Here is a 27,728-nt window from a genome sequence, read left to right as displayed (position 1 = left end):
AGCCTAATTAACATCCCACCTCCAGATGTAATAATGTAGAATAAGAATAAAAAATAAGAACAGGCTGTAGTGAAAGGAAGTGTGGATTGCAGAAGGAGAAAATAATGTAAACAGGATACCCAGGCCATGGAATATGTAAAGCAAAATGATGAAAAAGAAATGTGAGCATGTCACTAAACAGGCAGGGGAATGAGATCGTCCAGAAATCAGATGAGACGTTTTCCTTCCTTTGTCACTGAATTGGGGATGCTGGGGGTGGTTGGACGTGGGGAAGGACAATGGCTTTAGTCAAGAGGCTAGAAAGGTTCCCAAAAGATCAAATCAAAACAGATCGGAAGGATCTTCTGTTACTTTCCTAACCCAACTCTTGATTCTTGTCCCCAAAACAAACCATCTGATCAGCAATTTGACAGCAGTCTCCCAGGGAATATAGTTTCCCTTTGGACACAAGACAGTATGTTAGCAAGTATAGCTTTTGTTGCAAACTTAGACACTGAAATTCTGCTTCACACATTCATTAGCCTTTTACCGGGGTCAGTAGGATGGAACTGTCAGGAACTGATCAGCCTGGGTGCCGGCCTGCAGTAGAGCTCTCTGAAGAATCAGAGCTGTGGCCCTCTGCACATGAGGTCCTTATTGCCTGAGCTCTCCAGCATCTTCGCCTATTCACCATTTCCCACTATCTTTTTATTCTTTAATTTCAAAACTGCAATTTAATCCCATTAAAATAAAAACAAATGCTATTTATGGGGAGCAATTAAATGAATACATTATGTATGAATAGGGCTACACTTTGCTTCAATATGAGGTCTGATCAATGGCAAATATACTGAAATTCCTTTATTACGATGTCTAAATCCTCTCCTATTTGGTCTATAGTTGTTTTCTCAGACATGACCCAATCCATGGCATATATAAACACATTTAACAATAACCATAGCTATGCCAAAGCTGCCATTTATCAAGAACTTTCTATGTGGCAGACATATATTATTAGGCTTTTTACCTATCTTATGTTTTTGTTTTCATGCTCATAAGAACCCCATAAAGCAGGTTTTGAAACTGAGGCTCAAAGGAGAAACCTGTCCCAGAACCCACACTGATAAATGCTTCAGAGAGCCTGCAGCAGCCCTGTCTGCTGGACTCCAGAGCCTCCAGTCTTTCCAGCATGTTCCGTGGCCTTCTTATCAGTCACTGAGGAAGCATAATAAGTACTCTCAACCAGTCCAAGATCTGTCGCCTCATCGGAGAAAGATGTAGCACTTTGTAAGCTAAATATGCAAATGCCAGTGGTAAGGTTTCAAGAAAATGGCTTGAAATAGTCACTGGATCTATTATTTAGAACCATAAAAATAGTCTCTTGAGGATGATAATTTTGAAATTACTACTTTAATGCTTCCAACAGTCCCCTTATGGCCTCTGAGAAGTTCATATATAGTCCAGCGTTAGCCAAGCCTCGTGAAAGCACAGCCCATTCTACCCACGTATCATGACTCTTGGCTTCTGCTCCCCGGACACACAGGGACTCACAGAGCCTCCTACTCTAGGATAGAGCCGTATCCCAGCACCAGCAACAGAAGGAGAGTCTCCTGTGTCTAGGACCAGTGAGTAACTTAGGATCAGGGAGAATCTGGTTGAGTAACAGTAATATAATTCTGAGGTCTTTGACTCATTTAGATCATGCAGACTAGCTATGGTTTAGAGCAAATCACTTTGCATGCTGCTTTGTTTCCAGTTTACCTTTCATTAACATGGTGAAGATCCAAGATAAATTAAATATATTGTCTTGAATTTCATATCGTTAACCCTGAGTACTTTCTCTTCATTTGTGTAGATGGTCACCTTGACTTTTATCATTTCTTGGGGAAGAGGCAGCTGCTGAGAAGATTCTGATCTCTAGATTGGGAGGGGTAAGAGGCACTAGAAAGGCTGATAAGGAAGGCGATGCCACCTTGAAAGGCCATAGGGGCTCTTCTCCAGCGTTGTAGCCTGGAACCTAGCCTCCCAGACCTCACACGCCATGGATTGACTCCGTGGTGGTCTCTCACTGAGGCTAAAAAAAGTAGCCCAGTGTCTCATCGGGATATGCAAGGTCTTAGGAAGGATCAAATGATCTTTGGTCTCAATAGAATTGGAGAATGAAAGTTTTTTTTAATACCTGGCCTCACTGAGACTTGAAGGAGGAAAATAAGCCCGAATCAGAAAAGGACCCTGAATCAGGAGAAAGTGCAAGGAATGATTTTCACTGAAGCTTCTCTGACTACTCAGTCCCTGGTCTCATCACCAATGTCCCTGTTTCTGTGCTCAGAGCACCCTCTCATGCGCTCTCTGTCCACTTGTCTAGTGAGGCCCTTGCTGGTAGCCATCCCCAAGGGATCCTGCTGCGGAACCAAGGCTTCCACCAGGTCCTTAGCTAGCTGCAGTAGGGATTAGGTTCCAACAACTTCTGAGAGCCAGGGGGCCCCAAACTCGCCCTTAGGAATCCTCTGGGACTTCTGTGTTACCATGGGATGGTGAGTGCAAACCACTTCAGGGGGACAGATCAACAGCCAGAGAGGGACACTAAACTACCCTACCCCAGCCTTTCTCAGGCTGCTTAAGCCTTTACATCTTTAACAGGATACAGTACTTTTGGCTTCCCAACATGCTGAGCAATCAGCATTCCATACCATGCTGTCATCTAGCCAGTGCATTCTTGGGAATACAGGATATTTATTCAAGCCCATGGCATAACAGTGGTATAGTCATAAACTTCACGCCTTTTAAGAGTCATCTTCACATTCATTTCTTCTTGTATGCATTCATTCAGTGATCATTTGTTAATTCATTCAACAAACATTGAACACTGATTGTAACCAGGCAGCTTCATGGGGAATGAGGGAAAATACTGAATCATATGCGATTGTTACATCACCCCCTAAACTGCAAATTGCCTCTTAATATATAACTTACTGTGGTTAAGTCAAACTTATTAGGTTTTAAGAAATCAAAATAAAGATGTCATGCCATGGAAGTCAATGTTGAAGAATTAGCTAATTCATTTCCAAACTTAAAAAATAATTAGTAATTAGTCTGGCATTGAAGTTTTTGTGAGTTCTGTGACATTTTGACATTTATACAATTACTGTTCTACTTTTATATGGCATCGATTACATTGTAATAGGCTCCTGGCAAATAACCATCTCATGACTTCTAATGTGAAGAATAGAAACTACTAAGTAACCTTTTGTTGTTAAAATTCTTGATCCACATAACTACCCATTACCAGTTAAGTTGTGGAATCTGTGGTTTTGGTATGTAAGTGCACGGATTAAATAACATTAATGTGTAATTACATGAAAATAAACCATGTAGCTTAGTTAAATTGCAGTACAATTGTTATCACTGGACGTAAAGTGATACCAATTAAACCTTCCTTTAAAACACCACAAATTAAGATTTAACTACTGGAGAAATTCTAGAATGTAAATTTATAGTACACCATAGGTAGACTATCCCTGGGTATTTCAGAGATTTAATGTCATTTATAAAGTTAAAAACATCTTTTTCCTTTATGGCTGGCATTAATTGTATCTTATTCAGGAAGGTTTCAAACAGATGTCAATTAACTTCTTAAAAGATAGGTATCAACAAGTTCAGCCTTTGAAATGTTGTCAGAAAGACAAATTATGAATACTTGTGCTCTTCTAGAGTAAATATTTGATTTTAATGGGATAGGCATTGGGATGGAATTTGGGAATAGGAAAAACCGTATACTAATGCTAATACTAATTCTTAAATTGTGAAATTTTATTGATCAAAAACAGTTGAGTATTGGCAACTTTGTATCATTCAGCTTAATAAAATAATAGCAATTAAACTAGTTATGGAAGTGTTAGAACTAAAAACGCCTTCCTCCTCCATATATCCGTCCCTCAGACGTACTGAGTTGATTGCTTACCAGCTAAGTGAATGTTATTTAACTTCAAACTCTCAATTTTCTGTTCAGGAAAACAGGGTAATAATAGCTACACAAAGAATTATTGAAGACAAAGGGCTAAATGAAGACAGCATAGTCAAAGGACTCAATACAGTGCTTTCTACGAAGCCAGCATTAATAAGTGTGCTTCCTCTCCCTCCCACCCCCCACCATTTTGTGTCTTTTGTGCTTCTTATGTGAATACTTGTACCAGGGGCTGATGGTTTAGGTCTACAGATTAAAGGTCTAAATTATATTAGGCAAATGAGAATTTAATCAAACTTGCTTGTTTTGACACAGGGCACTAGTATATTTTTCAGACAAGAGGTAGATACTGTAAACAGGAAATTTTGATAACTTACGATTGAACTTTTAGTGCTGGTGATTTTTTCTTTTAACAGAACTTTAGATACTTAAGAAAAATTATCTGCAGAGATGAATTAAATCTTCCCTTCATACGCCCCCAGTCTGTAACCCACACGTGCCTCTACGGGACCACGTCTCAATGCCAGATGTTCCAAGTAGCTCTTCATTTAAGCGTGTCTCCTGACAAAACCTAAACAAATATATCAAAACTTGTACAACATTTAGCAAGTGCAACTTGAAGGTTTTCTTTCTGTTAGACAAATAGATGTCATCTGGAAAAAAATAACCCCAGGCACTTGGAAGCAGGAGCATGAAGCTGATTGGCTGAACACTCCCCTACACTCCTTTCTTTGGCTCCTACCCTCAGTCTGCTCATTTCCAATCTCGCACACTCCAGCAGGCATGCTGCTGCCAGACAAGCGGGTCCTCGCTACCCCTGTGCTCAGACACTAGGAAGACTCGCGTACTTTGAAAGATAGGCTTGCGAGAGTTATCTGGACCCGCTCTGTTTCCTTCGTACTATGGTACCTGCTCTCTAAAGACTGCTAAGTATTGCTGTGTTTTGATATGAATTGGTAACAGTATTTTATTATTCAGTTCCTCCTTATATGTTCCATGTTTACCACATTCTATTTGTAAGCAGGAGTGTCCTCACATACTCTTGTCTTCCTTCTTTGCTCCCTCCCTTCCTGTTTTATCTAAAAGCTACTTTCTAAAAGAAAAAGCCCCATGTATGTTGTTATTTATTTTACTGATTGACTTTTATTCCTAAATTAGTATTATAATGATATTTGTGTAATTTTGTCTTTCAAAATTGGCCGAACCGCATTTAAATGATTACAAAATTATTTACTGCCTTCTAGGGGTAGATCAAATAAATGTGAATAGTCAGAAATCAAGAAAGCCATCTTCATTTTTATTTTGATGGCATAATCTTCATGATAAAAATAGCTTTTAATGGCATTATCTTCATATATGACACTTTCTCTGAAGTCACACTTATGCAACATGGTTAAGCTACTGCTTTACCAACTTTTTTTGTCAGTTGTGAGCATGTAGCTCTTCAAAACCCAGAAGCAATTGCCTTAGAACTTCTGGAATTCATTTTATTATATCTCATGATCTGAGCAGTAGGGAGCCCTACGAAACATGTTTGATCAAATATTAATTTTATAAATTGCCTTTCCTTCCCCACAATTCCCATGAAAAAAGGTATTCAGCCAGATTACAACTCTGGAGCATTTTAATGGGACCTTTGAAATCTGTTTGATTTCAGCTTCTTGGAACAATAAAACTGCTTAATGGTGGCACTCTTTATACAAGAAGTGGCTATGCCTTCGAGGCGATTTTCTTCCATGCATGATAGAGAAATTGCAGCAGGATAATCTGAGTGTTTGCAGTGTCTTTGCCAAATCCTTAATGATGCTTGTAATAATATCTGAAAGGGTCATGTGTGTTTGTTCACCATGATGAAAAGAAGGGGATGATAATTTGCATCAATATCACCATTGTCTTTTCAGTCCTACCCTGGTCCAAGCCTGGAAAGCGAAGACTTTAACATTCCACCCATCACTCCTCCTTCCCTCCCCGACCACTCGCTGGTGCACCTGAATGAGGTCGAACCTGGTTACCACTCTCTGTGTCACCCAATGAACCATAATGGCCTGCTACCGTTTCATCCACAAAACATGGACCTACCTGAAATCACCGTCTCCAATATGCTGGGACAGGACGGAGCGCTGCTTCCCAACTCCATTTCTGTGGTAAGGGTCTGCTGACTGATTGGTGGTGGGGGAGCAGGGGACACAGCGAGGACAAGGTCGAAATTAACGTGAGAATCTTTCAATCATCGTAACGTGGCTTTCTGAAACTAGAATCGTTTTTAGCTATGAAATCCTAAATCCATAAATCCTGTAAAATCCTAAAGCAATTTTCCATTTTCCATTTAAGTCAAGGCAAAATCAATTAATTACATGTTTGATCACTCATATTTATAACTCAAAGTCCTAAATACTATTTTGACACTGAATGTGTGGTCATATGGTCAAAATGTCTTGTTAACTTTTAGATAAAAAGTTATCATAAAGGTGCCACATCTCATCTAGTGCAGGATTCTTCACCACAAGCAAGATCCCCACTTCTTCTAGGAACTGCTGTGGAAGTTGGTTGCTGCCCTATTTTCTGCTCTCAAATTCTACCAATTTATATAATAGGAAAGCAAGAAAACAATTTTCATCTTTATTTGGAAGGTATAATTTGGGTGATCAAAATTTATCTCTACTGAAGTGTTTCTGTCTCTTGGACTTTGTTCGTCACTTTGAATCTTCTGATGTTCTACACTTCTCGAATTTAGTGAGACTATGTATCACCCAGAAGACTAGCAAAAACTGAATGCCCAGCCCCTACCCAGGAAGTCCAAGAGTCTGTATTTTTAACGAGTATCCCATGCTTGAGAAATACTGACATCATAAAATCTTTCTGTCTGATTTTTATGTCATCTAAAACCTTAATAATTTCTCTGTCTATATCTCAAGGAGTAGAGAATATCGTCAGTAGTATATGGCCAAGGGCAGAGCTTTCTACCATGTAATGAAACTCTCTCTCAGGTTAACAGTGACTTCTAATGAGCGTTCTTTGGTTTGCGTTGTTCAATCACTTAACAGTCCAACCATCTCTGTTGTCATTTTTATAAGCCACTGAACAGTTCTGTCATGTTCACAATGAACAAATCGATTAACTTGCTCATCTTACGTTGTTTCTGATAGGAAAGCGTTTCATGTTATCACTTACCTAAATCATTTGGTGATGTATCTCTAACTTGAATGACTTCACAAGAAGGTTTTTCTGTTAATCATGAACAGAAAGGGGGGCAAAAGGAGAGTGGAAAGAGATCCCATAGTAGTTTTGGGGGAAAGAAGCCCTGAGCCTAATGTCACAGGCCATGGTAGGGTATAGAATTCTCCTCAGAACCGGCAGCTAGCTGGGTGGACAAGAGGGGAGGACTTGTTCCCAGCACCAGCAGGAGCAAAAAACTCGACACCGTTGTCCCGGTTTTTAGATGATTCTCCACCTGTATAGATTTATGCTAAGAGTATTAACCGTGGCTTCATAAAATGGAAGATGGATTTTTTAGAAAACATGCTAAGTGTGTAACTCTGATGAATGTTGTACTTCAAAGTAGTGACCTTGAAAAATCACGTGCCTATTCCTCTTTGGGGCTAAGCCTTCAGACCCAGCTCATGAGCCAATAAGGTGTCCATGTCATGCTTTATAGACTTCCCTGTTCACTGAGAAGGAGAGGAAGGACGAACACAGCACATAAAATACCAGTTTTGTCCCCTATGCTTCTTCCTCATGTGCTAATGAAGTTGGGCCACAGGAGGATAATGAGATACTCAGTTATATAGTTTTAGTCTCAAAACCCTTTTTCTTTTATATAGTTTGCCTTCTTAGCATTCCAGGACCCTCCCAGTTCGCCATTCACTCTTTAAGAGGTGCTTGTGCAACCTCAGCATACATGCACCTGGAATTTTCCCAGTTCTGCTGCCCTTGCCAAGTCACTCCACCCTCAGATGATGTGCTCGGGACTGGATCTAGTCGCAGCTGTGTGGCACCACCTTCTAGGCCCTTCCTCTACTACGCTTCCCCCCTTCCTTGTCAGGAGCCTCTGCCCATCCTAATTCTTTATGCTCCTTTCCGCCCAACCCACTGTCAGAAACCGGACTTCGGTATTTTCCCATCAACATGGTATTTCCCTTGGAACTTTTCACACTTTACAAGGCAGAGGGTCCCTGTTCAGCCTAAACTAAGCGAGTGAAGCTCTAATTTCCATTCCAGTTCTTGGCACAATGAGTCTATTTGGGTTTTTCATAGGATGGTGAGACTTCCCAGTACCTCCAAACCGTATTCTGAGGTGGACGTCTAGTTTGCCTCTCACAGCACTGGTCCGAGCATTTTACGCTGTCGGTAAAAAGCTGCCCCAACATACTAAGTTCTGGCGAGACTTTGGATAGGCCTCAGCACTGTCCAGTAGAGCTTCCTGTGAGGATGGCTCTTCTGTTACGCATGCTGTCCAGTAGCAATAGTCATTGGCTATGGAACACTTTAAATGTGGCTAGCGTGACTGAAAGACTGATTTTCATTTTATTGTATTTTAATTACATTTAAGGTAGCAACATGTACCTAGTGGCTACTATCCTGGAGAGCATAGGTCCAGTTAATTATGTTGATTTAACATTAAATCTACAGGAAACCCATTTTTTAAGCCAGCGCGGTCTTGAAGAAAGTACATTTGGAGATGAAATTTGTTTTAAGAGTCCTTTTTCAAGGCTTGGGTCTCTGACTGGATTGCGAGAGCCAGAGTTTGATAATACTGCAAAGTTGCAATAGAAATTTAATAAAGTTGGAAAGGCCAACTTTACTGGAGTCTACTAATTCCTTTGAGAAACAAGGGGCATCTCCAATCTTATTTTGAGCTATCATGTGTTTAGAATGCCACTCCTCAGTGTGTACATTTTAAATGCCTTCTGTGCTCTAAATGTTCGAAAGGGCTCAAATGATTGATAAAATACGGTCAGTGTGCTTCAGGAGCTTGTAAACTACAGAAAAAACGTAACCAAGTATGAAACAGTTTGAGTGAAACATCAAGCAGTTAGAGACAGGAGAAGGGCTAAACACAATTTTACTGGCCGTGAACCCAGTAGGAATCCTGGTTGGAAGAGATTATAGTCATCTGGTTTGGGTAGTTTATAAAACTTAGTGGAAAAGGTAGGACGGCAGTCATGTCTTGAAAGATGGTTTCGATTTAGACAAACAGAAAGGAAAGAAAAGGCGTCTAGGAGAGAGAGCATTTGAAAAGCAGGCTGGATATTTTAAGTTAGGAGATTTGACAAAAGGTTTCAAAAATCACTAAGGACTGTGGGCTTGATATGATGGAGTCTAAGAAACCACTGGCTGTTTTCACTCAAAGCAAAAGCATTATGAAAGCAGTGTCATAGGAAAACCCTTCTGGCATCTCTCTGGAGGGATCGCAGTGGCAGGAAACTGGAGTTGTGTAGGGTCTGAGGAGCCCTCTGTTGCTGTAACTCAGGCAAGGAGTGTGAAGACACACAGGGTGGTGACAGTGAGAACAGAAATACGAGCTCTTAAGTTGTTTGCACATCATTCCCAAATCAATGAATCTGAAGATGAACAACCCTTCATACTGCCATATTTTATATTTAAAAAGGGCTAAGGATTATTTTCTTTGAAGTAACTTTAGGTCTATAAGATACTTTTTTCATGTGTCTTTATAAAAACTGACTAAAACTCTTTCCCAGCAACTTTGCTCGTGTATAACGTGATCACAAAATTTAACCAGATGATTGATTGGTTTATCAGTTGTTGACATATATATATATATATATTTTTTAATAAGTTTATTTATTTTTTATTTATTTATTACTTCTGGCTGCATTGGGTCTTCCTTGCTGCACACAGGCTTTCTCCAGTTGAGGCGAGCGGGGGCTACTCTTTGTTGCGGTGTGCGGGCTTCTCATTGCAGTGGCTTTTCTTGTTGCAGAGCACGGGCTCTAGGCGTGCGGGCTTCAGTAGTTGTGGTGCGTGGGCTCAGTAGTTGTGGCCCGCGGGCTCTAGAGCGCAGGCTCAGTAGTGGGGCGCATGGGCTTAGTTGCTCCGCGGCATGTGGGATCTTCCCGGACCAGGGCTCGAACCCGTGTCCCCTGCATTGACAGGCAGATTCTTAACCACTGAGCCACCAGGGAAGCCCCTATATTTATGACATATGTATGAAATGGAATAGTGCACAATTTAGGTTATCAGTGTTCATATAGATGAGGAAATAATGGCTACAGAATCAGGAAGTAAAAGCTTCCCACCTAGAAATTGCAGGGCTCTTTCTGATAACTCCTTTCAAGGTCACCTACAGTTTGGGAACAACCAATAAAAGCTGACACTTGCGGATTCTAAATAATGAACTTGCTGTAGATTTTAAAATCTTGTAAGTATGAGCCACCCTAGGTAGATTTATGTATAGGATCAACTGTCGTCAATTTTGTCTTCCAGAAGCTCTTCAGTGTTATTAAAGCTGAGACTTTTTCTGTTAGTAGGGTGCTCAGATCTTTGTGTTAGTATTTTCACATGATGGAATTTTAGAATCTGAATGGATCAAATAGGTGAAAATATTTTAATTCTCATTTAGATATTGTATATATTTTAGAGGTTATTGTAATGTTTAACATACATGCATTATTATATGTTATATATGTTGCTGTTTTGTATAATATATAATCTTTTCTGAAAATTTATTTTAAATTTAAATTTTCTTATATCTACCTGTTTCTTATCCCCACTGGCAACATAAGTGATACAGTTTTACTGGTTATAAGCATTACCAACAAATTTCTAATATATTAGATGTAAAAAATTTAGTCTGTAATTAGAAATCAATATCTGAGTGAGTATTATTATCCCAATATTACAAATGAAAAATGGAGATTCAGGGTACTTAAGAGACTTGCTCTGTGGCTCAACCAGTGAATACCCCAGCTTCCTTACCTGAAAAACAAGGATAAATTATCGTCCTTACCTCATGGAGTGAAATGAATATTTAAAAATTGCTTAGACCATTGGTTGGCACATAGGAAGTATTATTATATGTTTGCTAAAAAAAATGTAAAAAGCAAGACTGTATACGTATAACTCCTTTGCAGAAGTTAAAATGCATGAGAGAAGATTTTCCTAAAGAGTTATTTATACTTAAATCCTTAATCTTCTTCACATCTGTCCAAAAAAAGAAAAAAAGGCAATAAGCCTGCTAGTCACCAAAGAAGTCTTTACCTTCTACTGAGTGTTCTTACACATCATTTTGATTAAAACTGACATCTTTGGACCACAGCTACCGCAGTTCAAATCCTGGCACAGACCTAAACCAGCTGCATGACATTGAGCAACTTACATAACCTTTTTGTGCCTCAGTTTCCTTACCTATAAAATAGGTATAATAAGACACTTAATCCCATACTGTTGTAGCATTAACGTAGTTAATATCTGTAAAGTAGTGCCTGTCACACAGTAGGTGCTAGATATATTCAGTGGGAATCCCTTTTTGATAAAGAGGTCACCAGGGTAGAAAAATCTAGATTGCCTTCTGAAACTTGCCATAAACATATACAGGGGTGAAACATACACAGGGTGACAGTTTTTCCTTCCCAAATTTCCCACCACTTCCTTTTTGTACATTCTTCCCTGTGCCATTTTATGTGTCAGTAGTCAGTCAGGACTCCTGCAAAAAGTAAGGTTTCTGGCACTTGAAAAAAGATTCCATTGTCTTAAAGTCCATATTTTCCAAGACCAGGCTATAAAACAGTGTCGAATTTCTATTAGTATATACTGTTGAACAAGTGCCAACTAGTTCTGATTCTCTAGGTCCAAGTTAAACAGCCACTCACGACCCAATATGCAAGAGTTCCATTTCTCTCAAAATTCCTGAGTTATTTTGATAGTGGATAATTGACCGCCTGTGCTTTTCCAAGAGTGGAATCTGGTTAGAAGAGCACTGGAATGAGAGTCTGGAAGGCCAGGCCCTGCCTGGGATAAGTTTGTTAACCATGGACAATTCGCTGCACTCTGTCTGTAACCAGTGGGGTTGGACTAGATCAGGTGGAGCCAGGGGAAGCCAGGAATCAGCCAGAGCGCTGTTGCGCTGATTCATTTCACTCGTTCACGTTTCTTGTAAAAATTCCCTTGAACATAGGATTCTGCCCCCAAAGAAGACATAAAACCACAAAACTAGTTGATCTCTGAGGCCCTTTCCAGGGCTGGCATTTTCCTATGATTCATTCTCTATCGACCACACAACTATGATCCAGAGTCACGACTCTCTCAACTTGTCACTTTAGTTACTTAGTCATTTTTCCCACCATCACTTGGACAAGATTCTCAGTGTTTTACCTGTCCCCCCACCCCAAAACCTAATCGGTTATTAAGATATTTGAACCTGTTGGACAGAACATTTCTTTTGAGTGGAAAATATTATTCTGCCATTAAGAATAAAGTGATGTTGTTTTCATGTTGTTAAAAAGAAACTACAGAGCTATTTTGGGAGAAGGGTAAAATAAGAAAATGTTCATATTAAGTATTCATGGTTTAAGAACAATCTTTTGATTCGTACAAACTGAAATCAAGAGCCTCTCCTTTTTCTCTCCACCCTGGCACATTCACTGCTGGGTTTCACCATGGACTGGTAAAAGGCAAAATGCAACCTTGTATAAAGTCATCGAAGGCTCCTGCCTGGCCGATATATGTGGTGATCGCTTGTTCTTTGTGCAGGCAACAGAAGCTCTTTCATACAAAGAAAAACCGTGCAAAGTTTTAGAATGGCCTCACAGAAAGGATTCATTTAGAACCTGGGCTTTTTGTAGAGTGTGGTTCCTAATGACACAGTATAGAAAATTTACAATGAAAAATGCAACAAAGGAGATTTCAATTTCTTTGAATGCTTCAAATTTCCAGTTCTGGAGTTTAAAATGGAAAAAAATGCTAAAAGGCAATAAAATTGGGGGGTTTATTTCCCGAATGCCTTAGTTTTTCCAGGCAACAAAAGCAAGCATAATGTATATACTCAGATTTATTGTCATTTGAAGCTTTCAGTCATGGCACACCTTGCACTCAAAGGCCACTGTACAACTGTTTTGACAACCATCACTTCGGTAGGTACTGCGCAGGACACACGGAACTGAAGGAGGAATGTTTCTCTGGGTCTGTAGGGAGTGCTGTACATCAAGGAAGTCAGATGTATTAGAGCAGCATGAATTGCTAATATGTCGCCATGATGGAAAGGACCACTGGCATATTGAATAATGTAGCTTTCAAAGCCAGGCAGAAAATGTGATTACACACAATTTGATTGCTGTTTTTAAAATAAATATTTTCAAAATCTGGAGATATCTTATTTCATGTAATGCATAAATTATCTAACAGTGGACTAGAGCTAAGTATCTTTTGGGACACGAAGGAGCTGATGATGTCAGCCCCATTCAGATATGAAATGATAGAAGCATTAGCTTAAAATGGAATGGATGTCACCCTGGTTTGTTTCTTTCTTTAAAAAATAGGGAGAGAAAAGCAATAAAAAGAAATGATTTTGCCCACTTTGACAGAAGAAAAAAGACGAAGAATAATTATTTAGAATTATACCATAATTCATTAAATGTTTAGCAGTTATAGCCATTTTTTTCACAAATTATCCTTTTTTGAATATTGCAGCACATGAGAGCAATGTATTAAACCACTGTAATACTGTGAAAAAATGGGCTGTTTTTTGTTCTTTTTTTTTTTACCATATATAATAAAAGTGTGTGGTTTGGGTTTTTTTTTTAATGTCAGATTCCTAATAAGGCTAAAAATAAGCGTTGGTGGCGGTTAGTTGTTAAGCTCTACTTAAGCCCTTTCTTTGCTCAAAACAGACTACTTTGAATGTAGTGTTGATAAGTAGTTCAGTGGACTCAGTATGCTAATGGTTTGGGACTATCTTTTAGTGCTGTAATAAAATATTGTTTCAAACTAGAGCTCTCCTTAATAGTGTTCAGGAAAGGAGTCAATGTAAAAATAACACTTCTCCTTTCTTATGCCAAGTACGAAAACTCAAGATTCACGTTGTATGTAGGGCTTGCTGTACTTTTCCTTCACCCCTAGTGTTCATGTGGATCAGTGCCTCGCCCATGCGCGGAAGAAATCAGAAAGCTATAAGACCAGTTATATAATATACTGTAAGCAGACTCGGGGAGTTATTCAATCCAGTCTCTTAATTCCAGACAGAAGTAAACCTAAACCAGTTAGGATACGTGGTTTTCGATCTAAGAGCCAAGATTCCACAGCTTTCCTTGGTAGTCTGTTTGTGTTTAATTAACCTTGTAATGTTAAGTTAAATTGCAGTAAGAGATTTAGATTCCTTCCAGGAAGTTCCTTATTAAAGTTAAACTGAAGTATCTTACTGCACTTTCACTCTGCTGTGTCCGCTTCAGACATCTGAATGCCTGAAGAACAGTTGATTTCAAGTATTTTGACATTATTAAGTCAGTCCTGCAGTTGTGCTTTACCTGGCCCAAATAACCCCAATTCCTTTAACCTTTCCTCAGAGGTCATATTTTTCAACTTTTACATCAAATTAACTATTTGTTTTTTAATTTGTGATTTTAAGGAATGCCGACCACGATGGGAGGCAGAGCTCCAGACATTGCCTGAGGTTGCAGATTAATTTCTGAATTTTTCAAATACTTCTCTGTCCCCACGTGGACATTTTACGGTAGTCTCTTTAATAGCATCATCGATTGCTGACATATTTGATTTTTGAACCATCGATCACTCCCACAGCATGTGTCCCTTACTGTATTGGTATCTAGCCAGCAATTCCCCATCTTGTTTCTGTGTAACTCATTTCTCATCCTAAAGGCAAACATCTGGGAAGGACATCATGGTGTTACTCTTCAAGGCATCTTTTTTTTCTGGCTGGGTATCCATTATTTAAATAGCACTTGCAAACAAAGAGAGGGAAGAAAAATATAGCTATGCGCTACTAATTGTCCTTGGACAAATAGGTTCTAAGTAGGCCCATAAGCAAGACTCCCCAGGTCCTGGCAATGAAGTTTCGGTCACTAGCTGCACCCTCCAGTTGTTAATAAAATATTTCCTAGAGTGTTGAGGGGGAATTGGGGAAAAGCAACACAGAGCCTAGAGGAAAAAGAGGTGGGAGTGAGAAGAATAAACAGCAAGTGAGAAAGGAAGCCTGTTCAGGAGAGAAATCGTATACCTGAAGGCTCCGTGGGATGTGTGCTTCCTGCGTTGGGCCCTTCCGCCCGGCCCTTCCCCCGTCCAGGAGCGCTGTCTGCGTCTCCTCCTAGTTTCGGGTCCGAGGAGCGTTCCACCCTCACCCCTCTACCCTAAGTAAGAATGACAGCACCTCATGGGTCAAGCCTGGACTTAAGTCAGGCCCTGAGCTGAGCGAGGCACACGTGTCCTTCCGACTCTCGCCTTCCCTCCCTGGCCCCTAGCTTAGCACTCAGGACGTGCCCCACACCCCACCCCCGGCGGAGGGGAGAAGTTCTGCTGCCTCTCCCTCTGCCTGGCAAGCTCTTTGCAGAAAAGAGGACCTAGACACCCTGAGAGCTCACTTGGTTTCGCTGTCCAGACTTCCATGTGGACATCATTAATAACGGTATTATAAATAGTGCTCGGCTCATAGTAGGACTTCGATAACTATTTCTGATCCAATAAATGAACTCCTTTGTCCCCAGTGGAACCCTTAAAATTTTCCCCAGACAAGTACAGGATCATTATTGCTTTTTTTTTTTTTTTTTTTTTTGCTGACACTTCTAAGTTGTGTAGTCTTCTAAAATAATACAAATATTACAGCTTTTAAAAAAGTGTAATATCATGTGTTGTGGGGTCTAAATGCACCAAGACTGCTATAATACTTTCAATTTAGCTAAATGAATTTGAGCCCTAAACTTAAATCTATTTTGTAGTCTTAACACTTAATCAACTCACTACTAATCATTCCTAACCCATACCACTATTAAATTGATATATTTGATAACTAATTATAATGTATAGTTGATCTTTTTTAGATGAACAGTTTCATTTTCTGAGTAGAGCTATTTTTATGGAGAAAAATTATCAGCAAAATTACAAGACATCTAAAGGAACAAATTTCTGCCTAGTCCCCCAAAATCTTGGGGGCAGAAGGAACAATGTGGAGAATTAATGTTTGTTAAAGATTGGCTCATATGACCAGTGTTGATTTTTTTCTTTAATCACAAAATGATTCAATCTTTGTCTTGCTGTTTGCTTGATTTGGGCGAGTAGATTATTAACATTAAAGTGGTGCATTATAAATCCATTTAGTCATGGAATCATAGGAGAATTAGTCTAAAATGCTTTTCAGGAGAACAATGAACCAGTCTCACTCCAAGACACCACTTCCTTCATTATTCATTAACTGTTCTTATCTAGAGCATATGGGAACATTTTAAGAGCAGGTTTTGTTTTTTTTTTCCATTTCAGTTTTTTCCAGTTTGAAAGTTCTGAGTTCTCTTATGTGGACAAATAGTACCTACAGGAACATAATATTTGTCGTTTTAGATTAGTCATTCATATACATTTCTCTGCCAGAAGCAACACACACTCCATTGGAGAAAAGGTATGACGTGCTGCAGAGTCTTTAACCATTTGGGGCAGTCGTTAAAATATTCGATTCATCTTTCCTTTTCTCGATCATTTACAATATCACAAATGCCATAGTAATCCAGAGAACAGGTCTTTTTTTTTTCCTCCACCTAATAAATATATTTAACATTTTGATAGATATACAATAACAAAATTGATATGTTGAGCTTCTCTGAATTTAAGGGAGTATACAAATTCCCCAGGGAAATCTAAGTACTATTTGACAGAAGGAGGATTCAACTCCTTTTTATAATTCAGGATAGGCAAAAAACTTTCTCAAGATTTGTTACATTTGAAAAGTATTATTAACATTTAAGGGATTTGGGGGTTTTTTAATCAAAATCTGTATTGTCTTTAATAAAATATTATTCAAGCCCCAAAACATATTACACTATTAACATTTTTCATATTTTTATATGCAATGCATAGTTAATCACATTTTCTGCTAACCAGCAGACGTAAATAATGGCTTACCAAATCGAGATAGGACCAATCCTTCATACATTATGAAACTTGAAAATGATCTGGATGAAAAATAAAGTCCCTCTTTAATTAAGATGATAGATTCATAAAGGCTATTGCTAAAACCATTATATTATTAAGACTATCAAAAGACTAATAAAGCTATTAGCATTTTAAAGCATTTTCTTTAACATGCTTTAAAGAAAATGCTTTAAAATGTGTGGTACACATATCTTACAGTGCTTGAACAATTACCAGGATGAGCAGACGAGTCAGGCTCAACCATGTAACTATATTCAGATAGAATAAAAGTAAGCTGTTCGCATCTATATATGTATCTCTGTCTCTCCTTCTACATAAGTATATGCAGTTTCACATTTAGGTATTGATTGTGTGTGTGTGTTGGGGATTCTTATCCCATCATGAGAGTACCAGTGGCTGGCAATGGCCATTCCCCGCACCGGGAAGATGCAGGTTGGGACCTTTGGTCAACAGCTACTGTGTTACCTGGGGTGTTTTCTTGTTTCTGCGGCTGTTCTTGCTTTCCCCAAAGCAGCCTCATTTCTGATTATGGCAGCCCACGGGGCTGTTTCCCAGCAAACAGCAGACACTGCCTTCCTTGCAGGGGTGCTTCTAGCTGGCTTTTCACCCTAATCTTCACATGTTTTTGGAGTGTCTTCATTGTGCCTCCAATCCACTAGGTGTCACGTGCAGTGTTAGAATCCAGGAGCTGCCAGTTAACTTGGAAAGGTGAGGGTTACGTATATGAAACCTGGAAGATGTGAGACTCTGTAAGTTCAAGTTCCCAGATGCGGTCCACTCCTTAAGTTGTCCAGGGAGTGCCAGTCACCTGCAGAAACCAACCAGTGGCCTCCGGGTCTGGAGAAGCGGTGTGGGTGCTGGGCACGCCCGCTGGTTCAGGGGACGAGGCAGCCCAGACCTGGCCCCTGCCTGGCCGCTCACTGGCTGCCTGTGGTTGTGCGCGAGTGAGTTCGTGTGCCTCGTTGTCCTGGGTTGTGAGGCTTCAGTGGGTCCAGGCATCTGAAGCCCTCAAGCAGCACCTGGCAGACAGTGTGCCTCATGTCAGCTGTTTGCTATCCCCCCGCTCAGAAGCCCCCACAGCTGCTTGTCTGGGTTTTCCTCATGCTGTCTGTCGTTCCTCTTCTAGTTACTAGTGTCCTTCCTGCCTGGTTCATTCCGAGAACTACTGTGCTGATGTTCACTGGACACCTGCTCTTGCCAGGTCCTGGGCAAAGTGTTTTACACAGTTTCCTCCTTAATCCCCACAGTCACACTAGGAGAGGGAGGTGTGATCCTTACCTTGCCCAGGAGGGACTGTGGACAGAGGCAGGTTACACAGGTGGCAGCCTGTAGGTGGTGAAGCAGGCAGGCCGAGGTCTTTGTCACTCTGCCTTCCTGGTGAGGCAGGGGCTGTGCCTCTCACAGGGCGAGGGCTTGATGACTCTGCACTGAAAGGCTTAATGGGGCCTCCGGTTCTCTCCGTCCCCCCGTGGAGGTTTCTGATGGACTTGACGCCGTCACCGCTCACACCAGCTGTGCCAGCCAGACGACATTCCCAATTCTGCCCTCTTTTTTTCTAACAATATAAGCTCACTTCATGTTTACCTTGCTGAAATAATATAATCAGAGAGTGAGCAGAGGAAAAGAGAGATCTTATAGTCCAATGAAAAAAGGGTGGGCTTGGAATTCTAGCTGGTAACTTTGACAAATCACTGGATCTCTTTGACTCTCGGTTTCCTTCTCTGTAACAGGAAAAAAATGGTATGACAACAGTATTTACAGCACCATGTGGTTTGGGGGATTAAGTGAGATACAAGATTAATATCTCTAGTACCTAACAGTTTAAGTACATTTTCTAGTCATCATGTTGAATAAATTAGCATTCCAGCTAATGAAAAATATTAGCTCTTTGCCAAAAATCCAGAAATTTATATTCTTAAGTCCTCCGTGAGGAAGGCGGTGTTAACGCCTCAAGGGGCAGCAGGCTATGCTAACAGACATGTTCTTGTGAGCTCTGCGCTGTGACCAGTAGTTGGGCTGTCTGCCATGTGCCAGGAACCCACCATCAGCCAGCTTCAAGATGTTCTTTCCTCTCCATCGTTAAGATACAAAATTTACTTTTAAAAGTACAAAGATGTTTAAATTATTTTATAAATAAAAGAAGTAAAAATTCTGGGCAGCTTGCCAAGGACAGCAGATCTGAAATTAGCTAGAAGTGTTTCCTTCTCTTTATTAAACTCCTGCTACTTTTTCTGATATGTTCATATTGATTTGTCTCTTCATAAAAATTTGAATATTCTGTATGACAGGGAATTGATAAAAGCCAAAGAAATAGTGAATTGTGTATAAACTTCAACCAGGTTTTCTTCATTCCTGTCCAATAATGCTAAATTAATGTGGCCAGGGTCACAAAAGCATCCTGACAGGCCAAGTCCCAAAGGAGCAGTGTGCTCAGATGCCCCCCACGAGCTGAGGGCCCTCCCCGTCAACCCCAGAGTGCGAATGAGGACGCTCAATCCATGAAGGGCAGTGGGGTCAGAATGCGGGCTTCAGAGCTCTCCACGTCAGCAGCCTCCTGCTTCTCACCCAGCCTGTGGAACATCCCAGCTCCTGCGAGCAGTGCTCTGGAGATGCCCTCGTGGGGCAAGAGACTGGCTGGCAACTTACTCTGCCTGCAGACGCCACACGTAGTTATCTCGGACGAGGGGCTGGAAGGTTGAACATGTCGGCACTTAGTGAGATCTCCACAGTGATTCACGATCCGAGTGAGCCCAGGCACTCAACTGCCTCCACGGGGTTCCCCAAGCAGGATCTGGTCTAGGGTGGATCTACCAGGGCAGTTATTTAGACTAAGTACTTTTATGCATCATACAACCAGTGTCCACAGCAGTGGGGAAGGGACACACCACCCTTGCCTATTTGGAATAGTCCATGCGCAGTAAAGTGGCACCTCAGTGGCAGAGAGCATAAGCTATGGAAGAACAGTCCCTTAAATGTGGTATAACAAAGAGCTACTTCTTAGAGCACAAGGTAATTTAAAAGATACAGTTAGAATGCTAGCACATTCCATTGGTACAATGGAAAGAGTACTGAAATCAGGGATGTCTGAGGGCAGAGAATCCCAAACATGACCTCATTAAGTTCAAAGTTCCATTTTCATGCAGTAATTCAGAAGATAGGCCTGGGCTTCCCTGGTGGCGCAGCGGTTGAGAGTCCGCCTGCCGATGCAGGGGACACGGGTTCGTGTCCTGGTACGGGAGGATCCCACGTGCCGCGGAGCGGTTGGGCCCGTGAGCCATGGCCGCTGAGCCTGCGCGTCCAGAGCCCGTGCTCCGCAACGGGAGAGGCCACAACAGTGAGAGGCCCGCGTACCGCAAAAAATAAATAAATAAATAAATAAATAAATAAAAGAAGAAGAAGATAGACCCTTCCTACCTGCAGGACCTGGCACAGGGGACTTCAGCTGGTTCCCCATTTGTGAAATGCAGATAGCAACAGAGTGTGTTTCTCTTGTTGTGAAGATTAAATGACATAGTACAAGTAAGGCAATCATCATAGGTTCTCACACAGTAAATTCTAAACAGGTGATAAACATCTGTTTCTTTTGAATGTACCTTAATATTGGGATTTCCTTAATTCTCATGTGAGGTTTTATTAAGACAATTAAATGTTATACTATATGTTACTGATATGATTTGCAAAGTAATGCTTTCTTATTCATATTTAAAATTTTAGCTTTTTTAAATTAAAAAGATAATAGATTCTATAGCCAATATTTTATAATAACTATAAATGGAATATAACCATTAAAATTGTGAATCACTGTACTGTACACCTGTAACTTATTTAATATTGTACCTCAACTATACTTCAAGAAAAGACAAAAAAAAGAAAGAAAAAATAATAGATTCTGAGGCTGTAAAGCATGGTTACTTTGAAGAGTTGGAGGTAATCTTCTCATGTGACTTGCCATCGAAAGCTTTGGTGTTAAGGGTGAAACGGCCGCGGGACATGGGCTGTGGCTGTGGCTGTGGACGGGGCACCTCCACATGTGGAATCTGCAGGGTTCTTCTTGCCAGTAAAGCGCTGTACAGAAAGGAAGGGGAGGAACTCAGCTGTCCTCACATGTTCTCGCGCCATTCTCTAGTGACCCTGTGATACGAAATGAAACACTGAAACTATTCCAAAAAACACAGGCAAAGTAAACAGAAAAGAAATGACTACAGTATACAGCTTCCTGCAGAGGCCAGAAAAGATGAAATTAGGAATTAAATCTCCCTGGGCAATCTATCAAAATACTGAGAAAAATATATTACTGATGAGAAAATATCAAACATCTACTGGGAGACAAATGCACGTAACTCTGAATCGTGGATCACAAAAGGGTTTCCTCAGGCCCCTGGATGACAACTTTATGATGCACAAAATCATGGGTTCTTCTTATTACAGTTGATTGGGTAAGCACCTGCATGAGTGCAGGGCTGCATTCTACCCAGGATAGAAGAATCTTGCCCAAGGCGCTCTTGGTCCAAGTTGTGAAGAAGACGGCCACTCAGGCATAAAATGCAGGAGATGAGAAAGTGATTAGGGTTATGTCCACGAGAGGGCAAACAAATGTTCTGACAAGGAATAAACCTGGTTATAGGTCCTTTGCCTTGAGAATATTTGATCAAATGTTTATGACAGTAATCCTGTTGACAGTATCAGGGAGTTTCATTTCAAACCCTTCCTATTGCTGCTTAATTTAAAAATAGAGGTGAGAACGACTCTAACACATACCGTACAATCTGGAAATCCCTTCTTCCATCTTTGCAACTTCATATGTCAATGGAAAATCACAGAATTACAATACCAAAAACGCACGTTTACCTAAAATAGCAAGATGCTTGAGGCCCGAAGGTCTTCGAATATCTGCAGCTCGTTTTGCATTCCACTTCCTCTTTGTAGGCAGACAGAGATCACATTTCGGCAGTACTAAGTGTCTTTGCTTTTTGGTTGGATTCTTTATCAGAAAATTCATTCTTTTGGACTCTGGCAGAGTCTAAAATTGAGCCCCAATTTTTCCTCTTTGTGTTGCATTCATATACATAGGCCTTGAGTCTTAGAATAATTAGGTAGTATTGGGCATCTGCCATAGGTAGGATGACCATATAATTTATCATTCAAACCAACACGGTTTTGAGAGTAAAGCACCTAACTAATAATGATTAGGCCTAAAACTGGGACTGTCCTGGGGACACTGGAATTTCAGTTCCAGTGACTATATGTGAGACCCTGAGCATGTTGATGTTGAGGATGCAAAAATGATACGGGAACAGTTCCTGCCCTCAAGTGTCTAGAAAAACAATTGAGTTTCATACTTAAAAAGTCATCCAGCATTTCAAAGCATGGCGCTTACTGTCACAGAGTTGTAAAATGACATGAGGAACCGAGGAAGGCTACCTAATAGGGGTAGAGTTAGAATAGGATCTCGAGAAATGATTATTAACAGGGAGAATTGGGGAAGGCGTGTTTGGAGCGAGGGAGTTTCCCTGAGTATGTACCATGTGAGCTGAATCACCGTCCACCCCGGGTGTTCAGCCTCAAAACCTGGTTCATCTTTTCCTCTCACTCCAAACATCCAGTTTATGAGCAGCAAGTCTTGACTGAAGTGCCTCCAAAACGTATTTGGAATCTGCCCACACAGCTTCCTTCTTCACTGCCCCCGCCATGGCCTGCAGTGCCGTCTTCTCTCGGGATCACGGAAGAGGTATCCTCGCTGGCCTCCTCTCCTAGCTCTCATCCCCCCGTCAGACATTCTCCACGCCAGCGTCAGTGCGATCGTAGCAGACATTAGCTTGGCCACCCTTCAGTGACTTCTCATCACACCTAAGACAAAAGAGAAAAGAAATTCCGTGTTTCTTAACGTGACATTGAGGGCCCTCCTAAGATTGCTGGCCTTGCTTCATACTCTTCTGCCCCTACCTGAGCTGCAGTCACCCTGGTTTTCTGTCACTCGCCTCCCACCCAGTGACCCTCGAGCTGTTGGGGATACTCTTGACTCAGATCTTCACGCTCACTTCTCAGCTCAAATGTCACCTTTCGGAAACACTGGTCTAAACTGGCACTGCCCCCATCCCCACCACCACCACTCACCTCTCATCACTCTGCCATGTTTTATGGAATGAGTGAACACTGCAAATCTCGCATGTTAAAAAAAAAATTAATAAATATTAGCCCTGTTCCCCCCAGTTATCTAGTCTGCTCGGCTAGTTGGTGATCTGCCTCCCACTGCCTCTCACCCTGTGGGAGACCTTGGCTGTCTAATCCCGCCCCACCCTGCGCGCCTTGAAGCGCTGTCGGAGGAGACACCCCTGCAGCAGTTGGCAAGTGAGTGCGTGTGCACTCAGTGTTGTATCTGCTGGATTAAGCGAGTCCTTAAGAAATTGAGGAGTCCAGGGAAGTTCACACTTGTTGTCCTAATGTAACAGGGATTCCACAGTAGCGGGTGCAAGAGCAGCTTGGTATGTGTATATGTATGTCTACACACACACACACACACACACACACACACACACACACACTTATTACACACACTCTAACTGTGTAAGTGTGCTCATTTATAATGATTAGAATATATTTCGTACCTCATCTTTCCCTTCCTCTCTGGCTTCTTCCTCCTAAACTTCAATCCTGGGAACCTCAAATTTGTAAAGCACTTAGTTGGGACAATTCCAAGAGAACATACAAATCACTGAGACACCAGGAAGACTGATGTCTAAGCCATATGGATTATCCCATTGTTAACAGGCATTTACATAGCTCCTTCATTTAGGAAGATCCTAAACTAAGAACAGCTACTGTTCCCATCTCAGACGCCTTAGATGGAGTCAGCCTGCAGAATTCTCTAATCCAGCAGGGAGGGAAATGAGGCACTGAGAGACTGACACAGAATTCTTCCCATCCCAAGGTGTCTGATTCTAATCCCTCAAAATAATAAAATCTGGGGGGGTGTAGCTCATGTAACATCAAAATAATGAAAGTTATGTGGTTGGTTGGACTTAACATACTTTTAAAGTATAAACATTTAGATAAAAATATATGTAGTCAAGTAGCTTTGAAAACTGAAAACATAACTTCTTTCAGAGATTTAAAGAGGCCAAGAGGTGTTTAGAAAGACTTTAATGACCTAATTTTGAAAAACAATTACAAAATTTTCACGTCAAAAAGTTTTGATAAGATCTGGTAGATTGGCAAATAATTTGCATAAGTATTTACAAGTGTATAGAGAAGGTCAGAAGACAGTTTGGAACTTCTCTTTTTCTCTCCCATTTCTGCCTCTAGGAATCTAGTCAGGAAAAGAATGCTTGTTGTGTAGTGAAATCCACACTCATTTTGGAGTAATTAGAGGTATTGAGCGTGTAACTGAAAGAGCCTCGCAAGTTAACTTATCCGGGCCTTCACACCAAATGTATTCTAATGCTTGTTTTGGTTATGACATTCTGTTAACTGTAGGTAATAATTTGGGCTTTGGAGAACTGTCATATAGATTTATGTCTTAAAGAATTGTTTATGAAATGTAGACCCTGTCAATTCCTCTGTAGGTTGGAATATCAACTGGATATCCTCTTTGAAGTTGCTTATGGACTTTTCGGTGACTTCATTCTTATTTTACCCTTAGTATCAATAGATTAGTAATTAAACTTCAAAAATAACCATTGTAATAATTATTATAATAAATAACCAATAACCATTGGTTATTATTATAACCATTATAATAAATTACCAATATTATAATTATTATATAATTATTATAATTGGTTATTATAATAATTTTTCAAAAATTAAATATAGCTTGCACATCTTGAAAAGATGATGGAAAACCTTCAGCCCCCAGGCTGGATTTTCCGTGACGCTCTGTGTGGTATGACCGTAATGAACGGCACTTCATGTCTCTTGTTTCCTTTCTTGACTCTTTGTCTCCCCACAAAGCTGGATATGTCCTAATAAACGACTGGACACTCAGTGTAAGAAATCAGTCTCTCTGTCACTCATCATGAGTCATAGATGCATTTTTAGCGTGATCTTTCTTCAAAATCTTAACTCAAAGGAATGATTAATGACCTGGGAATATCAGAAACTTTAAAAATATTTTTTTCTAACAAGCATACACTGAGCTCTTACTCAGTGCCCAAAACTATTATAGATGCCAAGGAAATAACTTCTTACAGAGAAGTTATTATCTAGCTTACTATCTAGATCAGGGATTCTTAACCTTGGTACCCTTGACATTTCGGGTTGAATAATTCTTTGTTGGGGAGGGGGATACTGTTCTTTGCACTGTAGAATGTTAGCAGCAGCCCTGACCTCTACCCGCTAGATGCCAGTAGCACCCCAAACCTTCCAGTTGTTGCAACTAAAAAAATCTCTGGACATGGCCAGATGTCTCTGAGGGAAAACTGCTCCTGAATGAGAACGGCACTCTAACTAGATAATTTCTGTAAATGTGGGAATGGGCAGTGATCAGAGATTTGCACAGACCTTCTCTTAAAAGGACACTGCAGGGCTTCCCTGGTGGCGCAGTGGTTGAGAGTCCGCCTGCTAATGCAGGGGACACGGGTTCGTGCCCCGGTCCGGGAAGATCCCACATGCCGCAGAGCGGCTGGGCCCATGAGCCATGGCCGCCGAGCCTGCACGTCCGGAGCCTGTGCCCCGCAACGGGAGAGGCCACAACAGTGAGAGGCCCGTGTACCACAAAAAAAAAAAAAAAGGACACTGCAAGAGCAAATGCAGATTCCACCTATTGGTAGTATTAGTCTTGCAAGAACAATCATAGAATTGGAGATTTGAGCTGGAAATTATGTGGATCACTAAGCAAAATTCTTCATTTGACAACTCAGTAAAGTCAATTCTCAGAGCTGTTCAGGACTGCCTAAATTTATACAGCTACCAGAGGCAGGACTAGGCCAGCCTCTTCTGACTCGGTCTTCGGGTTCTTGCCATTGTAGTTCATTGCTGCTGGATAAAGGAGGCATTGATATTGACAGCATGGTGTTTAAAACTATGACCTTCACCGTTTTCCTTGGGTAACCATTTTGACAAACACACTTAGGCCAGTTTCCATGATTTAGTCAGCTGCAGAATGAGGCCAGGTGGACTGTCTGTCACATACAATTCTCTCCACTCCACTGAGCACACTCTCAGCTCTCTTTCTCCACTGTCATTCCAATAACCTGGAAATGGTTTATATTTTCTTGAAAAATGGCTAATGAAAGCTAATTTTGAGCAAAATTCAGTGATACTTAATTCTAACTTAAATCCAAATTGTCCTTTTTTGGCAAGCATCTTAAAATCCAGCAATAAATATTTTTCACACTTTTGAATAGATCTTCATAAAACATTCTCATACTTTTAAGCATTGATAATAAAGACAGTAACAGTCAACATTTTTATTAAGCATCTACTAGCTTCAAGGTAGACTGCTACCCTTGTGAAAAATATGGAAATCAGTGAGATACCTGCTAAGGAGGCAAGACATGAGTAAGTCAAACTAAAGCAATAGTTAGAAGATGACTTTACTATGACACTATAGGTAAAGCACTAAGAATATTAAGAAAAGGTGACGAGAAAATAGAAAACAGGCATTAGTCAAGAGCATACTATATAATTTGAAATGGGTGTTATTTCCCACATTTACAAAAAAAAAATGTATTAGTAACAATACAAGCAAAGGCATATGTGAAGGAAAGCAAAAACAAACGAAAATATTTAATTTCATTACATCATAAAATGGGTGAAAGGGAGAAATGACACATAAACTGGGAGTATCTTGGATAATTCCTGGCAAAGAACCAGATCTCATCAAACATCAGTTGAGTGGATATAGATGAAAGAACGAATATTAGGCTGGGGCCAGTTCATACAGATCCTTGAATATGAAGCAAGGCATTTGAACTTCATTTGTTAGTCAGTGAGAACCGATGGAGGATTTGTAATCAAAGGAGACATGATTGGAGTTGAACAGCTTACCATTCTTTTCCTGAGTCACTCTGTGGATTTCATATATGGCTAGAGAGTTCTGCCTAACATTAAAGCATGACTAAAGTACATTGGGAAGGCCCAAAGTTAGCATAATCATCGTGCTCACAGAGAGAAAGGAGAGGGTATGTTTATTTGATACAAATAAAATGGTGGTGATAAACAAAAAAAGCACCTCTGTGTTCCCATGCTCTGTGCCCCACTGGGTCTGGAAAGTTCATTCATGAGCCATGGGCTGTCTCAAAGTGCAGCTCGCAGATGGGCAGCATCCGCATCAGCTGGGAACTGGTTAAGAATGTAAATTCTTGGGCCCTACCTCATACCTTCTCAAACTCGGGCTATTGGTCCCAGGTATCTGTCTTGTAATAAGATCTCCAGGTGATTCTGTTGCATGCTCAAGTTTGAGAACCAATGTTCTAGAGTAACTTAATTGAAAACAAAGAAATACTGTTCTTTCTCGCTCAGTAGAAAAAAGAGAAAATCTAGGCCTCCCGCTCTTAAAAAAAAGAAAATACAAAGAATCATAGGCCAAGTTTGAACTAGTTTTCTTTAAGATATAAGCTAATCCAGATGCAGGCTATTATATATAGAATGGATAAACAACAAGTTTCTACTGTATAACACAGGGAAGTATAGTCAATATATACGTATCAATATTCAGATATATATATATATAGATCAC

General features: G+C 40.5%; 1 protein-coding gene across 5 annotated transcripts in view; it reads left to right on the top strand.

The window, feature by feature from the left end:
* TOX (thymocyte selection associated high mobility group box) overlaps positions 1-27,728 on the top strand; it is a 298,440-nt gene that overhangs the window by 157,987 nt on the left and 112,725 nt on the right. For all 5 annotated transcript variants that reach the window (XM_019925288.3, XM_033842927.2, XM_073794417.1 and 2 more), the window contains one exon: positions 5,845-6,087. In XM_019925288.3, the coding sequence (XP_019780847.1) occupies positions 5,845-6,087 (243 nt within the window). The remainder of the gene's footprint in view (positions 1-5,844; positions 6,088-27,728) is intronic.

Source organism: Tursiops truncatus, chromosome 17 (assembly GCF_011762595.2).
Source record: "Tursiops truncatus isolate mTurTru1 chromosome 17, mTurTru1.mat.Y, whole genome shotgun sequence".
NCBI classification, from domain to species: Eukaryota; Metazoa; Chordata; class Mammalia; order Artiodactyla; family Delphinidae; genus Tursiops; species Tursiops truncatus.
The sequence above is the reverse complement of the archived record's forward strand: the minus strand, read 5'-3'. Positions and strand labels throughout refer to the sequence as shown.